This window comes from Lepisosteus platostomus, chromosome 3, assembly GCF_059453375.1.
Source record: "Lepisosteus platostomus isolate fLepPlt1 chromosome 3, fLepPlt1.hap1, whole genome shotgun sequence".
In the NCBI taxonomy this organism is placed as follows: Eukaryota; Metazoa; Chordata; class Actinopteri; order Semionotiformes; family Lepisosteidae; genus Lepisosteus; species Lepisosteus platostomus.
In genome coordinates this window covers 79,117,397-79,131,061 of record NC_142613.1, presented here as the reverse complement: position 1 = coordinate 79,131,061, position 13,665 = coordinate 79,117,397, and the positions used below count along the sequence as shown (strand labels likewise).

Sequence of the window (13,665 nt, the reverse complement as noted above, 5' to 3'; positions counted from 1 at the left end):
CAAAAATTACCTAAGAAAATATACGATGCATTAGACATTTAATTTCTCCTAAAATATATTTACTCATATTTAAACTTGGTAGTTTGAAAACAGTTAAAAATGAATCTTGAAATTAAAACATGTTCACCAGATTATTTTCTACAAATGATGATAAGACATTGAAATTAAACCAACTCGCTCTATACAATGAATGTAAAATAAACCAACCATTACAACTATATGCATATCACTGAAAAAATATTAAAATCAGCAGAGCTCAAATTTCCACTTTACAGGGGTAAACAAGTACAGATTACATACTTCTCTGGGTTTCGAATCCAAAATGATGTCACCTCCTTTTGGAACTCATTTAACAATCTCATCTGTGAAAAAAACAAAGTATCAAACTCCCAGTTAAATATGAATTTATACTAGTTTTATTAAATATAAATTTTTATTTTTTTAATTTACATACTTTTTTTAGCAGGCGTGCAACATCTTGATTGCTTATGTCCAATCCAGCAGCAGTAGAAAAGCTTGTTTTCTGTGAAAGGAAGACTGACTCCAAATGTTTAGCTACATAAAAATAAACAAAATTGTAAATATATTAAGTGCACAAGTCCAGTCCTTGAGGGCTATAATCCAGCGGGTTTTCTAGATATCTTTAAATAATCAACAGCTGACCTTATAAAATGTTAAATTGGTCCAATTAAGCTAATGATTAGTTCAATTAGGTCACTGAGAACATGCATGAACAGAAACCCACAGACAACGTTACGTTTACGGTGCCAAAAAGTTTGTGAAACATCAATATAATTACAGGAATTTAATCCTATAATTTAATCATTATTTCCATAATAACCAATTCCATTTATTAAGGAAAATTAATAATTAAGAACCAGAGTATTTAAAATAATACACAAAACCCTAGTGTCATTAGCGCAATCAAGTGTTTTAATAGTTCAGTTACAACTAAACAAGGACTTTGGGCAGTCCTGTATTACTTAGTGGTGAGATTCTTTGTAAATTTGTCACCACACAGCTTACTGGAAACAAGTCATGTCACAATTAAGAGATTTCAGAAGACCTCAAAAAAGGGCTGTTGATGAGCATCAGTCTGGAGAGGGCTACAAAACTACATATAAACATTTGTTTCTCCAGTCATCCACTGTCAGACACAGTCAAATGCCGAAAAAACTAGAAAGACTGAACAGGAATGGTTATCATGGGAGGACAGACAGGGTGAAACCATTGTTCTTTATAAAGAACATTGCGTTCTATCTAAAGCTTAGCAAAGAGCACCTAGAGACAATCCACAAGACTACTGGAAGAATGTTCTCTGGACAGATAAGCCAAAATTGTACATTCTGGTCACAATGAGAAACATTGTGAGGTGAAAACCAAACACTGCCTTTCAGCAGTAGACATCATCATAGACAACATCATAGGCTTCAGGAATGGTGGTGGGAGTATCATGGTTTAGGGCTCAGGACTTAGACAGCTTTTTATAACTAACATAACCATGAATTCAGCACTTTATTGGCAATTTAGCTGAAGCTGGGCCTAAATTCTGAAGATATTCTGAAAGGTTAAAGAGTGGACTTAAACCGCACTGAAATCTTATGGCAAACTTTTCATGCAATGAAACCCTCAAATGTTTCTGACTCGAAACAGTTCTATAAGGAAGAAAGGGCCAAAATCCCTAAGTCAATGTCAGAAACTGATAAAAAGTTACAGGAAATTACTAGTTGAAGTCACGGGTTCTTGAGGAGGTACTTCCAGTTACTGAATTTAAGTGTTCATATTTATTCACACGAGGATATTTACTGTTCGACCATTCTTTTAATTGAATTGAAACAAATATACCTCATCTCTTTGTGTTAAGACAATTAGGTTATCTTGACCTTTCATTAAGTCTTTCATGAAGATCTAATTACATTTAAGGCTAAAATATATGAGAATAAGAAACAATGGAGCGAGTTTACAAACTTTTATTCAGCACTTTATGTGCATTACCAATCAGGGGATGTAATAATTTTCATAGACATTAGTCTATGTATTAATACAAATTCTAAAATAACCAAAAGTTATACTTACCTAAACTAGTATAGATTTCTCTTGTTATATTCAATGGTGAAGATGAAAAGGTCTTTGCATAGAACTTTAGAACCTTATCCTAAAAGAAAAAAATAACAGCAGTATAATAACAATAATATAAATAATGACTCTATTTATATCTGAATACAAAACTCCACAATCATACAGCACCAACACCACTGAAGTACCTGAGAGGAGGCGTCATCAAAATGCAGGTAGTAAGAATATTATCAATTCATTTGCTCCCATATTAAATCAAACAACAAGGACATTTTTATTATAATTGATATTAAGAATTGAAAATACTTTCCCTTTTATTACATATTTTGGAAAACCTTATTAGATCTTCAGCTAAGCTACTGCTTTAGCCCTCGACACCACAGGAAGCTCAAAGCAGGGCGGTTGTGATAAGTATGAGACAAACATAGCTCTTAATGATAATAGCAAGCCCTTCATTCCCCAAACCTAGACTGTCTGTATTTAACAGCCAAGGACTCTCAGATAACTCAATCTATAAAAAACCACTAGGCACAAGTGGTGTAGCCTGGATTTTAACTACATCTTTACTTCACACTGGGTTTTTTTCCTGAAAGATTAACTCCAGAGCCTCAAACAACATATTTTAAATAAAATGTATACAGATGGAAAAAAGAAACGCAACACCTCCTCCTCCACACTCTGGCCCTCCCGTCTACGTGGAACAGGCTGAAGAGTGACTCATACATGACGAGGACCTGATGCCACTGCTGACGAGTCCATCGCAGCCTCTGTCTGTCCTAAACAGGTCATCTTGCTCTAAGGCCAGCAGCATGGAGCCTCACTGTCCTGTCACTGATGTGGGCATTGTGTCTGCCTGCAGTTTCAGCAGCAGCACGGGTGGCAGATCTGCTACAGTCTCTCAGATGGACCAGTCTGATATGTCAGTCCTGCTCTGGTGTGGTCACTCAAGGGTGACCGGTTCTTGGATGGTCATCTGTCCTGCCAGTCTGCTGAAACCTTCTCTGCAGTCAGGACACAGTGGAGCGGCTTACTCCATAGTGTCTGGCAACGCTGGCATATGACATGCCTATCTGCAGCATGCCAATGGCCCTCTCCCATGCTTCTGGTGACATTCCAGGCATTACAGATTGCACACGAAACTGACTAAATGTGGCCTTTTTCTTGCAGTGACCTAAGCTTTGAATTAAGCCCTTTTTAAAGGTGACCTGATCAGACATTATTCCTCCTGGACTTTGTTGGGTAAAAGTGCACCTAACGAGCTTTTGTGTAATTGGCAAAGTTGCAATGCCTCACTGCACAAGCTATATTGCTGGTCAGAGGCCTTAAACAAATTGACAACATTTTGTGAAAATACATAAGCTTCAACTATAGTATTCTGATTCCAGAAAATGTTGCGTTTCTTTTCTCCATCAGTTTATATAACCACATACATTAGGGTGTAATTTTTATTTAATTAATGGAAATACTATATTTACTGTTATATCACATTTTTCATTTAAAACAATCAAATAAAACATGCCATCTGAACAATTCAAAGTGACCAATTCAAAGGCTGACTTCTTTAACTAGGAAATTGTATTTTCAAATATAACTGTAATATAAAAATAGATTTTAAAAAAAATTAGCCTATGTGTGTAACAGCACTGTTCAAATAGCAAATTTACCATTGCATGGTCTGCCGGAACAGTCCGGTAATAAAAACTTACAACATAATAACTCATTACAGGGTTCATTTAGAACCGTCTTTAGAATACTGGAGGAGAATATCCGCTGTAAAATGCTTGAAAAATAAAAAGAGTTACACTGAAGGCAGGGTCGGGGTCTCCCAGGGCGGCAGAGAGGTTTCTGCGAAGGCCAGTCCAGCTCTCACAGCTGAGCACGTCAGAGGGAGGGGCACAGCACAGGGTCTGCAGGGCCTCCCACCGGACCTGAGCACGAGGACTCGCACAGTGAGTGAGCTCGCACGAGCCGTTGTCACCCGGGGAGCTGGAGCTCCTTCTCAATAAACACACTCCCACTTTTTAGGCTGAAGCATATGTATAATGATACATAATCACCTCCAGAGGTTAAAACAAACAAAAAAAGCATTTGTCCAGATAAATCACTTGCATAGCTTCATATATCTGTATTACGAAAGCTCTCTGACCCAGAGAAGGAAATAAAGAAAAAATCATAGAATCTAATAAATGTACTAAATAATGTACTGCAAGAATTAATGAAATCAGTTAGCCCTGATATACAATACAAAATGATTCTAACAGAAACAATACTGGAGTAAATGCTGCAATATGGTATTAAAATCCACCTTACCTCTTTGGGTTGACTAGAGTCTATTTTTTCTGCAATAGCCTGAAGCTGCTCTTGCTTTATAAAAGCATAACTCTGTAAAAATATCAAATGAAAAAAGACAAAATGTTAATACTATTTTTGCCAAAAGGCTATAGTCATCAATCTCACTAGGACATTTTAATTACAAGCAACCAAATGAAATATGTATTTCTAATATATTTTTACTGCCTAATGCCTATGTCCAAATTTAAAATGCTCTTTTAAGTTTTTTAAAATATAGAAAAACATCGCTTGCTTCAGGGAAAGTCCTGAAAACAGTCCTGAAATGGGTCTTCTACATGAACGGAACACAAATTCATTTTCACTGGAATTTGAGGTCACACCAAAATATAAGAAAAAGGGGTTAAAAAGTCAAACCTGATCAATGTACTAATTAATTTAATAAATGTAGTGAAATTTGAATAAACGGTGGATTAACACTTTCTGCAGAATGGCTTTGCCTCACTCTCTTTAAAACGTCCATACTTGATTGAAAGAGCAGTCGCTGTCTGAGCAGTTATCGGTGTAATGACTGCTGAGCTGCTCATGCTGGCTTTTGACATGTGTCTCCTCTTTCCTCAACTTGTCTTCTTCAAATGTATTAATTAGAGACTCCACCGCCACCATCATGGTATTTTTCAATGACAGGATCATTTCTTTGTATCTGTCAGGAGGAAAATTGAAAAAAAAAAAAACATTCACAATACAGATTAAAAGATAAGGGAGAAATTCCCTAATATTCTAAAACTAACATATTAGAGAGCTTTTAATAAGCTTACTAAAATACCTAATATATATATAAAGTACATACAGGTATTTGTGTCTTTAATAAATAATTACAAACATTTTTATTGTAGCAATTTAACTTTCTTATTGACTCTTTATGGATGTACTGTAGAGTTTATTAAAAATAGGAATTTCACAAAGAATTATACATGATTATTTAAAATAGTACTAAGCAATTATAATTTTGATCAATTCAAACTAGTTTAACTTATCCGAGTTATTTAAAGAGTTGATGACTTCTTAAGGCTGGGTTTTTCAACCCTAACCCTTGAGCTCAGCAGTTAGGTCAAGCAACACTAATGAAATGCAGTGAGGAATCAGGAAGGCTTGAACACGATTCGGACTCAGAAGAACATACTCGTTGGATTCCCGGGTCCTCTTTGTGACAGCATGAACCAGCGTGTCCTGACCCAGCCCAACTCCCTGACCTTCACCACTTGCACAGCACTCTGTTTCTGCTTCAATGACTGAGCCCAGCATATTCTCAACATAGTGCCGTAGATACATGATGAACCCATAACTGAAACACAAAGGTTGTACTTCTTACATATACATACTGCACATATTACATTACATTTAACATTACATTACATCACTTTATTAGCCCTATAATAGGGCTATTAGGAATTCGTCTTTTCGCATACCCCGGCTTGCTCTCCACGAGACACAGACACACACACAGGATGAGAAGCTTGGGGTCAGAGCGCAGGGTCAGCCATTGTACAGCGCCCCTGGAACAGCTGGGGTTAAGGGCCTTGTTCAGGGACCCAACGGAGTAGGATTCCTCTGCCGGCTGCAGGATTTGAGCCGGCAACCTTCCAGCCACAGGCGCAGATCCTGAGCCCCAGAGCCACCGCATAATAATCATGATGTACTGTAAGAGCAATAGCTCCCATGATATGAGCAATAGTAACAGAGATTTTCCTTTGTGAGTTAAGCAGTAAAGGTGCTATATCATGTGCTGACCAGGACTGTGATTCTGCACAAGGCTGCACACAGCTGGTCCAGCATCACCAGGGTGGATCTGTGATCATCTGCAGGCTGAGCAATGACCCCTGTCATTTGCCAGGTGCCTGAGGGCTTCCTGTGTTGCCAAACAGAGCTGCATCTTCTCTGAGGCTCCGGGCCTCTCAGCAGAGCTGTGGGTTGAAACAGCTACACATTTGTGAGGATGTGTACATGGCCTTTAAACCCCCGTGCTAGTACGAGGGCTGTACACATGAAAAAACTCAGTTGAGACTTGGAAGATTGAAAACCGAGGTTGATGAATAGGAAAATAGCAGACGATTCTAATGTAAAGAAAAAAAACTTAACTGCTTATTATGGTTTTATACAATTGGCACAGTAATGGAAATATTAATAATTTATATTTAAGGAAATTAACTGTTAAAAATAATCTGTTTTAAGAACAGAATTACATAAGATATGCATCACCATAAGCTCAACAATTCTAAAACGAAATCAATCATATTTCTTTGTCCTCTTACTTATGAAAATTCTCATCCGTTTCCTCCAGATGGAGAAGAATCTCTTCTGCACAGTCAGCAGAAGGTGCACCTCTGATTCTCTCTTTCACACTCTCAAGCAAGTGTCTCAACAGGGACTGGAGCTCCGCTTCATCCTCGCTGGAAAAATGTGACATCTTTGGAACGTGGAATTTCCTGCCTATCAGAGCAAAACGACAACGTTTGTCTGTGATACAGGTGCACATTTATGGTACAAATGATACATGTTCAAGCAAAACAACGAACATATTTAAGCTATGACTGTTCTTACGCGTAGCAGGCACAGTTGACAATAAAAATATTTATACCTACTTTTTATTTAACTAGATTATCTCAACTCAGCAACTTTTTAAATGTTCACAGTTAAACTGTCAACTACTGAATTAAAAAAAATGTTCGACATTAAGATTTCAAACTGCGGCCATTGTTACAGTAGTTAGGACGCAAATATTTACAATCATACATTACATCGTACTTAGAATTAGGAGTGGAGTATTAACACAGCTATCAGATAACATGCTGGGGGAAAAGCATTTTAAAACACACTTGTTTTCGTACCTCAACACCAAGTTGAAACCAGCTTCAGTATTCGACATTACCGGAGCCAGTAAGACGTAAACAAAGCTCGAAGCGCAGAATCATTCTGTTTCCAAGATAAAGCAATGTTATCTTTGAGCGACGCCGCTTTGTACACCCAAAGTACACTTTTATGTCTCTTTATATAAATGAAAATACACAACACTGAATATTGCTTGCTAGGAGCTCCGGTTTCGAGTCATACCGTCTCCATAGAAACGAAGAAGCAGCAGCGCGACAGCGGAAGACGAACTGCGCAATGAATCATGGGAAGTTCGAGCTAGCTGGGAAATGATGCTGTTAATATGTTTGTCCGTAGGCTGGTTTCTAAACAATAAATAACAATTGTCTAATAAACGTGTAAAGTTAACGGACCCCTTAATTCATTTTCAAAATCATTTACAGTGCCAATAACCTATTAAATGCCCCGCTCATGCAGAGTCAGGTGGTTAGCAGCGTGGCATTTTCTTCCGGTTTCAGTTGTGTATTACTTTAGCAAGTTCTTATCAGTGTGATACAGAAGTGTGCATGCACTCACAAATTTAGCTTCATTAGGATATATCGTAGTGCGTTTGCGTTCAAACTGCAGCAGATAGAAATACAGGTCGAGGAAATATATTTTCAAACCCGAATGCCATGGCTGCAGTAGACAGCTTCTACCTTCTGTATCGCGAAATTGCCCGGTCGTGCAACTGTTACGTTGAAACGCTTGCTTTGGTGGGTGCCTTCTACACGGCCAGCACAGCTGTTGCCATTGCGAGGGACTGTTACAGCCTGATCAGGCTGCATTTCATCCCACGGCTGATGAGCAGGAGAGACCTGGTTCATCAGTACGGCCAGTGGGCAGTGGTGTGCGGTAAGCTCCAGGCTCCTGCCCAGCGAACGCAGGTCACAGCCAAACCACTTGTTCCCGACCGTCTTAAAATAACTGTGCATCCAATACAGGGGTGCTGTTGCATTCCAATAGGAATTTGTGAAATAAACTATTCTGGAAGCCTTTTATTCTAACGTGAGTTTCGTGTGTGTTTGTGGGGGGGGGGGGATGCAATTTGGTGGCACATGTTTGATTTGTTGTGAACTGTGATGCTGTCCCGTTAGAAAATGTCAAACATTTACGTGACTGGCCCTGCGTGTACGTTAAAATATTAGACAAAAGTAGTTGAGGGTTTTTCAACTTTTTTTTTTGTTTTAAAACACATCATGTTGTGCCTGCCTGCTCTTGTAATAGTTTTTGCATTGTTTCCTGTTTTTTTATTTTCTTGCAGGTGCTAGTGATGGCTTAGGGAGAGCTTATACAGAAGAGCTGGCGAGAGAGGGCGTCAGCATAATCCTGATAAGTCGCAGCGAGAGCGGCTTGCAGAGCTTCGCCAAGGCCATTGCTGATGCTTATGGCGTGGAAACCGCGACTATCGGAGCCGACTTCAGTCAGGGGCAGGAGGCGTACAAGCCCATTAAGGATGCCGTGAAGGACAAAGAGATCGGCTTTCTTGTAAACAATATCTGCGTGCCCTCCGAATACCCACAGCACTTTACTGACGTTCCTGAAAACAAGCTCTGGGACGTAATTAACATAAATATCGCAGCTGCAACAATGATGGTGCACATTGTTCTTCCAGGGATGGTTGAAAGAAAGAAAGGAGCTATTATTAACATCTCTTCGGGATCTTGTTGTAAACCTACCCCAAAAATGACAGCTTACTCAGCATCCAAGGTGAAATGCTATCCATGCTGGTCTCTAGAAGTTCAATTATAATGTCAGACAGATGTAACTAAGCAGCATTATAAGTTCTGGCATTGCATTGCATTGCATTCAAACATTTGGTCAAAGCAGGTGTTTTATATAGTGTCTTCCATGCATGCTTTGAACTTTTTTCCTCACTAAATTCCTAAGGGTGGGTCAGATCTTTTACTGTTTGTTTTAGATAAAGCAAGAAATATCAAAACTTTGAATTAAGTGTAATGTTACCGTCAAAACAGTCATCCTTAACAATTGTCTTGGACAACGTAACCCTGTCAGTGATTTAACACTTCATGTGGTAGCACATCCAGTTGCAGAGCGTCGTTAATTCATTGCTTTGACAGCAAACGGCGTGTCTGTTTTTCTGTTCCAGGCCTATTTAGATCACTTCAGCCGTGCATTGTATTATGAATATGCCTCAAAGGGGGTCTTTGTGCAGAGTCTGGTTCCTTTTTACATCTCTGAAGTGGGCGCTGCTTCTGGTGGATGGCTGGTACCTCACCCACAGGTGTACGCTCGTCACGCCATCTCCACGCTGGGCATTTCCCACCGGACAACCGGATACTGGCCACATTCCATACAGGTGCGCCAGCCTGCTGCTCTGAAGCTCGTGTTCATCAGTAATGTGTGGTGGGATTCACATTAGTATGTGGATTGACTGTCATGGAAACAAAACAAAATGTTAAGATTGTATTCTTTAAATAAGATATTTCAAGTGTTTCAGTAGGAATACCATTTTTTTAAAAAGATTGTTCTTTTCAGAGTCGGTTCTGTTCTCAAGTGACAATTGGGATGAAACATTTTAATTCCTCCAAAGATGTGCATAGCGCATAGTTATGCACATCTCAGGACTTCTGTTAGGTATTGCAAATATCTGACCTGAAATAAGTACTCCTTTATAACTGAAGGCTATACAATTAATGCTCCGTAATACTAATATATATCAGTACTACAATTATCCTTGTTTTCTTATTCAAAGTGGATCTCAGGTGTTACATATTGTACTGTGTACAATGAAAGCGAGGGGTTTCTTTGGAGCAGACGGTTAAAATGTTGCGCAGTGTCCCAACAGTGGCATCGCTGGAGAAAGCAGCAAACTACTATGACCTGCAAAATGCCTTCTTAAAGCTTTGGGAATTATTCTGTTTTTTAGTAATTAAAATGGAAGTCTAAAATTAAATAGTGGGATGTGCACTAGCCTTGAAGAAATTCTAACAGAGCAGTGGCGTTAGGTTCAGTTTGGCTATTTTTTCCAGTCCAGAAGAATGCCAACACTTCAGTCCAGGATTAAGTAATAACAATAGCCCGCTGTTACTGGTAATGTGGAATAAAGCATTTAGAACTAAAAAGTGAATAAAACAGTCTTCTGGCCCCCCTCCGTGTTTAATTCTGTCGTGTTGTGAACTGAGCCAAGCTTCTTTTTATCGCTGTTTGTGCTTGTATTTTCCAGTTTTGGCTCTCCCGGTACATGCCTGAATGGATGTGGGTCTGGGGCTCCAACATGCTCTCTAGGACGATTTGAAAGAAAACCTCGACTCGGAGGACAGCTGAGGAGCAGCGGCCAAGTGTGCTCTTCAACATTCGTGCTGTGCTGAGGACTGTGAAGTGTGGCAGTTGTCTAATTGCTGTGCATTATTGTTAGTACTGTATGTGACCTGTAATAAGTACTCCTTCATATCTTATTTGTTTGATGATTTACAGTTTAATAATTTAACTTCTTCATGGGTTTTCTCTGATAGAAATGCCTGCATTTACCCGATGGAAATAATCATTACTAGTGGATGCTGTAGTGTTGAGTCCATTTTTATGACATGAAAACATCAGGCAGGAAATTAACAAATGGTTACATTTAAATATTTACAGAAGCAGCACTTGAACTCGGCGTATTTTGTTTTTTCTCAATCTGCACCTCATCATTACACTTTTTTTCTGTGAGATGTGCCTTAAAATCTCGACAAGTTGAATTATTGACTAACTTAATCATTTTTAGTCAATTAGCTTTTTGTCCTCTAGCTTGACCTCTACATCTGCTGTAGAAAAATAAAGGAGTGAAGAGATTTAAAGAAAAATAAGCAACACAAATATTTAGAAGTTTTGTGAGCACCTGAACTTTTTGTGGTCTCTTTCTGTAAAAGCTCCTTCAGAAAGATGGAAATGACATCAGCAGCCTTCTGAAAATACAGGAAATATAGAAACTACATGTAGAATTTACAGTAACATTTACATGTTGTAAAATCATAAGCAAATGAACATGTTTCATTAAGATGTAATACTATAAATAAGGTGTAAACAATATTTAAAACCTCTTGTCTGGAAAGCTGTGTAGTTCTGCAACATAACTAACTATACAGAGTTTTTTTCTTTGTGAATCTCTTTTTAAAATATAGCAATATGTACTGTTTAAAGGTGGCATTTCTGTTTCTCCTGTTGTATGTGCATTATGTGTTTTATAATGACTGAAATATCTTTTTTCTAAAATGATGAAGATTGAATGATCTAACAGTCATTAGCTCAAAAGAAGACTTATATTCTGATGTATATCTAGGAAATAGGGTGGTGCAGTGCTGCTACCTTTGATCTCTTCTCTGCTGCTCGGTCTGTTTGTAGTTATTAAATCAGTGGTCGTATGTGGAAGATATTTTTTAGGTCTCCATGTATTTAAAAAGAATGATCTCTTCTTGATCTGTGAGTTGTTATAATCAAACAGCATAAAAATGGCATGCAAGTTTCAAACAGCTGTTTCTGAAGATGCGCGAATGATTTGCTTCTTATGTGTCAGAAGTGTCCTGGTCCACAATGGCTGCTGTGCATCGCCCAGATTGGTGCTGAGCACCGGTGGTGGAAGAGATGGGGCTCCCCTCCCCCTGCATTTCAAGCACCACAGAAGTACACTTTGACATTGTGAAATATGTCTAGATTAATGGTTAAGCTGCTACATCAGTTGATTGTATATGGAGCTAAACACTTGTGTAGCTTTGCTTTCAAATAAACAAGTTTTAGCCATCTGAGTTCTGTGAATATTAACCAGATTAACTGGCGTGGCCCATCTACGGTTCAATACCTGTTGTCAGTAAAGTTTTCTCTGATTTTGGGAATGTGTTGTATTCTTTGTTCATCAGGTATTATAAGACAATTCCTCTGTTATCACTGATTTGTAAAGTTTAAAAATATATGGTGTATTTCAGTAAAGTAGACCTGTCATGACATTTATGAGTGCCTCTGTATTTATCTGCAACTTTTCATCCCATACTATACAGTTGTCTACTTTGTTGTAACTTTAGTTCTTTTTTCCAAATATTTGTAAGAGGGTGGGGGATTTTGCCAGGCTTCTTTCTGCTACACTGGTTTACAGAATTGTTGGAAATACAGTCTGTCCAATGGATGACATACTGTATTCAATAGTGTCTGTGTGTGCCCTACAATAAACTGGAGCACCCTGCCTCATACCCATTGTATGCCTGGGATAAGACTCCAGTTCCTCTATGACCCTGAATTGGTTAAAGCAGATAGAAAATGAAATAAAACATTCAAGATACAGTATCGACATTATCAGATTGTTCTTTTCTACTGACAGAATAATTCACATTAAAGAGATGTCAGACTGTCACCTATCTAAAAGTCACTCAACAGGTGACCCAGCATAATTTCACATGTTACAAAAGTTTGCTTACAAAATTAAACATAAATGATGATGGCAGTCTGTCATAGAGCAGCTGGAAAAATGTAAATTAGTTAACATTGGTTTAACACAAAATTCAAAAAAAGCTTCAAATAAATTGAGGTTTTGTGTATAGTTTAGCTAGGGAAAAAAAAACAATACAAATAAATAACATCTCCAATCCATTTAATCCACTTAATCATCTTGTGAATAATCCAACATGAAGAAAGAACCATTTTTTAAGAACTATACTAGACGTAGGCAGGGAGTTAGACAGCCCCTGACTTCGAGATAGACAAAATGGATCATTCTGCCCCAGCAACAGCAGAGACTATCTGTACTGAACATGCTCTTAATACTGTCTTTCTCTCTATGTGTGGCTTCTGCCTGCCTGACCAGTTACCTTGTCTTGCAAGGTTTGGGTAAAACGTTTATCTAGCCCATTCGTGGTGAGATGGTATGGGGCACAACAGATATGCCTCACAGGATGGGATTTCAGAAACACCGCAAACCCACTGGATTTTAACTGAGGTCCCCTGTCACTCACAAGCTGTTGAGGAATTCCATAGCTGAACAGTCCTCACAGCAATGTCTGGCCACTTTGTGTCCCTCAAATGTCAGGTAACATCCAAACCGTAAAATATAGTTTCTAGCCAAAGCTTTCATTAGAGCAACTCTAGAACGTCCCACATGCATCCCGTCCAACATGCTGCAGTGCAGTTCTGAGGGAGTAAACACCTGGATGTCCTCATTCAACATTCATGTTCAGGTTCTGAGTCCTTGTTTTCAGTGGGGTTTATTATTTATTAGGAGTGTCAGGAGTGAAGTTAGTTTATTGGGATCATAACTGTTTTTGTTTCCTTCTTGGAATGCTGTTTGATTTTGCACTTTAAGTGTAAGCAGTCATTTGTGGAGATTTTTAAATAAAAAGACACTGGAGAAATGGGAGACAAACAGGAGAAAGTGTGATACAAGTTTAAGAATAATCTTAGTTTCTG

The 13,665-nt window shown here is 38.5% G+C and overlaps 2 protein-coding genes across 3 annotated transcripts in view; one reads left to right on the top strand and one right to left on the bottom strand.

Moving 5' to 3' along the window:
• Positions 1-7,518, bottom strand: part of tbc1d32 (TBC1 domain family, member 32) — a 69,426-nt gene extending 61,908 nt beyond the window's left edge. For both annotated transcript variants that reach the window (XR_015935552.1, XM_088627005.1), the window contains exons 1-9: positions 7,254-7,518; positions 6,678-6,855; positions 5,549-5,710; positions 4,891-5,068; positions 4,387-4,458; positions 3,879-4,004; positions 2,077-2,155; positions 455-555; positions 301-362 (exon numbers count right to left, since the gene is read on the bottom strand). Coding sequence is in view for 1 of the 2 variants with exons in the window: in XM_088627005.1 (XP_088483131.1) it covers positions 301-362; positions 455-555; positions 2,077-2,155; positions 3,879-4,004; positions 4,387-4,458; positions 4,891-5,068; positions 5,549-5,710; positions 6,678-6,832 (935 nt within the window). In the remaining variant the exon portion in view is untranslated. The remainder of the gene's footprint in view (positions 1-300; positions 363-454; positions 556-2,076; positions 2,156-3,878; positions 4,005-4,386; positions 4,459-4,890; positions 5,069-5,548; positions 5,711-6,677; positions 6,856-7,253) is intronic.
• Positions 7,519-7,642: 124 nt separating this feature from the next.
• hsdl1 (hydroxysteroid dehydrogenase like 1) lies at positions 7,643-12,215 on the top strand. The gene is made up of 4 exons (XM_088627014.1): positions 7,643-8,127; positions 8,537-8,982; positions 9,383-9,592; positions 10,460-12,215. Exons 1-4 carry the CDS (start codon positions 7,908-7,910, stop codon positions 10,529-10,531), a joined length of 948 nt encoding a protein of 315 aa, XP_088483140.1. The 5' UTR covers positions 7,643-7,907; the 3' UTR covers positions 10,532-12,215.
• Positions 12,216-13,665: the final 1,450 nt, after the last annotated feature.

Bases quoted from the DNA above. Each gene is read 5' to 3' on its own strand.
- hsdl1 (XM_088627014.1), top strand. From the start codon at position 7,908: ATGGCTGCAGTAGACAGCTTCTACCTTCTGTATCGCGAAATTGCCCGG. The intron at 8,983-9,382 runs GTGAAATGCTAT...TTTCTGTTCCAG, and splicing joins CAGCTTACTCAGCATCCAAG to GCCTATTTAGATCACTTCAG. The intron at 9,593-10,459 runs GTGCGCCAGCCT...TGTATTTTCCAG, and splicing joins ACTGGCCACATTCCATACAG to TTTTGGCTCTCCCGGTACAT.